This window comes from Quercus lobata, chromosome 11, assembly GCF_001633185.2.
Source record: "Quercus lobata isolate SW786 chromosome 11, ValleyOak3.0 Primary Assembly, whole genome shotgun sequence".
Classification (NCBI taxonomy): Eukaryota; Viridiplantae; Streptophyta; class Magnoliopsida; order Fagales; family Fagaceae; genus Quercus; species Quercus lobata.
The window spans coordinates 37,941,456-37,944,401 of NC_044914.1; the positions used below are offsets into that span (position 1 = coordinate 37,941,456).

The following is a 2,946-nucleotide window of genomic DNA, read 5'->3' on the forward strand; positions in this document are numbered from 1 at the left end:
AATGATCTTAGCATCTTCTTGTCATAGATCTCTTTGTGTGCTTGTGAAGGTGTATTCATTTGATCTCTTCCAACTTGTTTGGGAGAGAATAAAAGTAAAATATATTGAAAAGGAATTTGCCTATTTGGAAGTATAAAATGATTAGAAGAATACACATCTCATTTTTACTTAATTTTACCTCAGGATCCTGAAAAGAAAAAAGAAAAAGAAAAAGTTAATTCCTCTTAAAAGTGGGATATACACTATTTCCTTTATTCAAATAAAAGTAACATATCGATTTTATCCTTATTAATTATGAGAAAAGACAAAGAAAACAAAGAAAATAAATAAATTAAGGTAATGATATAATGGTAATTTTTTATAAACTGTCAAAGGTAATAATGAAAGTACATAATCTTTTCATTCCAATATTCCATTGCATTCTATTTTTAATAAATTCCCAAAACACAAGTACTCATATGATACATCTTAAGTATAACTCAATAATAATATATATGATCATAATTGGCCTTTGCTCCTGAGTTTAACCAACATGCAGTGTAAGTTTTAGAGGTCTCTTTTGCTAAGGAAATTAAGTATAGCTTATTTTACTTGGATTTATGTATGGATATATGAATGCAAGTACATATGTGCCCTCACAGTAACACATTCAATAAAATTTTATCTCTCTACCCTTTCTCTAGACAAATCTTTGTCTTCTAACACACATACCATAAAGCGACTCCACCACTTTATTTATAGAGACTATGACACTTTACATTTTTCTAATTAAAAAATAAATAAACAAGAGTAAGTGGTTAACATAATATAATTAGGTCCAAACCTACCAACTTGAACTTGTAGGGCCAAGTGATATCCTTGTGTGTATATTAACTTTTTTTTTTTGTTGGGAAGAATGTGTTATATGAACTCTTGAATTAAAATCTCACCATGATGTTATCTGGCCAACTGTCGTACCATCTAACTCCAATTATGGAGTATAGGATGGACAATATGTCTTCTTACATTTTATTTTTTCTTCACATGCATTTTTGTAATACAAAATATAATAATTATATGGTGAATAGACATTTAATAGGGTTATGATTATAAGTGATATAATCTATCTTTTATTTGGGAAAAAAAAATTATGTGATAGTATTTTACTGGATGATGCAAATGTCATTACTTAAAAGTTACACTCTATCTTTCTAAAAATTAATATTTACTTCAAATATCTAAACCAAACATGATCCTTAGGTCAAATGTCATTAACTATTTCAATTGTAAAAGACTCCGATACTTTCAATATAAAATGGTAAATATTACTATAAAACAAGCAGGGATGCAAAATGGCACCTCTGTGGAACATCAATACCCTGTCACAACTAGTACATTTATTCTCTATCATCTCAATTATTCAAAACTCATAACATATATTGTTTGTAACCGTAAGGACGGGGAATGAAAATACATAAATTATAGCAAATCATCTGATTTAGAATGTGACTCATAAACTGTAAAATGAGCAATCAATCCCTTACTATTAGTTCAAAATTACAAATAGTCTTTTATTTAATAAGGAAGAAGAAGACGAAAACACTCATTATTTGCTACAACACAACAAAACGTAAAAAGAGAGAGTAGCAAATAAAGTTTCCCATGGCGCACACGTTCTTATTAGTAATTATCTATAGTTCCGGTCTATTGGCATCACAAAAAACTTCATTGTTCCATTCAGGCAATGAATGCCATCGTGCTCACCGCAAGCAAAATAGTGAGGCTGCGACTCTTTCAGCACAAACTCAAAGCCGTTCCCAGCTCCTTGTTTTGTATTTCCCTGCATCTTGGCATTTTTCAGGTCACATTTAATGAAGCTCTCATGGTTTGATAGCAAGTAAACACTGTGAGGAAATGTTTTTGGAGTTGGTGGATCATATTTGAAAACTGCAATCAACATCATATGAACAGTTATTTTTCATGCATATTTGCATTCAGCAAAACAAAACAAAAAATGCACATATTTTTCATGTTCCATAACGATCAAAATTGATAACCTATGAATAAATAAATTGAAAACAAAGTTCGAAGTTAGAATTGACTATATATTTTGATATCATATTGAACTTTATAACTTGTCATAAAAACACAAGCGGTTTAAAAATATGATTTTGGTCAATATATTTTACAACCTGAACTATGCATGGCAATATGTAACAAGTAGCAATAGCAAAGTAATTAAGCTCACCTAGAGTGTCATTTAAGTAGAAAGGGCCATGTTTTGTTGCCCATTCGATGTAGTTAAAGCCATAATTCCAGTGGTACGAGTCACCCACAATGATCTTGTTGGAAGTCTGTGTATTAATGGAATTCCCAAATGGCCTGGCTATGCTAACTGCCATTGTGGAAGCAATCAGCAACACTAGCATGAGTCCTTGCGTAATTGTGAAACCCATGGTATGATTTGCAACTTGTGAAAGATAATAGAGAGTGAAATAATTAAGAGGGTGCACACAAAGAAAGAGCTTGCGAAATAAGATGTTAGCAATGATATTGATAGCATGATTTAAATGGGTATTTATAATGGGATAGATGGAGAGAGAGAGAGAGAGAGAGGTGTATAATGCATTGGCTAATTACTAAAAACGGAACTTTTTTGTTATAGAGCTTTTACATTGTATTTTCCATCTCTTGACTACAAAATTTTGAAAAAGATGAGTTGTATTTTATAAAAAATGAGTCAATTTTCAAAAATTATTTTCTATAAATATCTCATTTTCCTATGTTTTGTAGCAACATTAATTGACTGGAAAAAAAAATCTCCTAATTTCCCTTATTTAGCTTGCTATAAGATAGAGTTGTTTTGCAAAAAAAAAAAAAAAAATCCTAGAAAACACTCTCGAAGAATAAGCAATATTTTTTTAGTTGACCAAAGAGAAACACCAAGCACAAGGTTTTCCATTGAAA

General features: G+C 30.4%; 1 protein-coding gene across 1 annotated transcript; it reads right to left on the reverse strand.

The window, feature by feature from the left end:
* Nucleotides 1–1,666: 1,666 nt before the first annotated feature.
* LOC115966812 lies at nucleotides 1,667–2,435 on the reverse strand. The gene is made up of 2 exons (XM_031085966.1): nucleotides 2,228–2,435; nucleotides 1,667–1,926 (listed from the first exon to the last, which is right to left on the reverse strand). The coding sequence occupies exons 1-2, from the start codon at nucleotides 2,433–2,435 to the stop codon at nucleotides 1,667–1,669; spliced, it is 468 nt and encodes a 155-aa protein (XP_030941826.1).
* Between the last annotated feature and the right edge of the window lie 511 nt (nucleotides 2,436–2,946).

What these genes read in the sequence shown, in the direction of transcription:
- LOC115966812 (XM_031085966.1), bottom strand. Translation starts at nt 2,435, where the DNA reads ATGGGTTTCACAATTACGCAAGGACTCATGCTAGTGTTGCTGATTGCT. An exon ending in CTACTTAAATGACACTCTAG is followed by an intron (nt 1,927 to 2,227) that starts GTGAGCTTAATT and finishes TGTTGATTGCAG; the next exon opens with TTTTCAAATATGATCCACCA.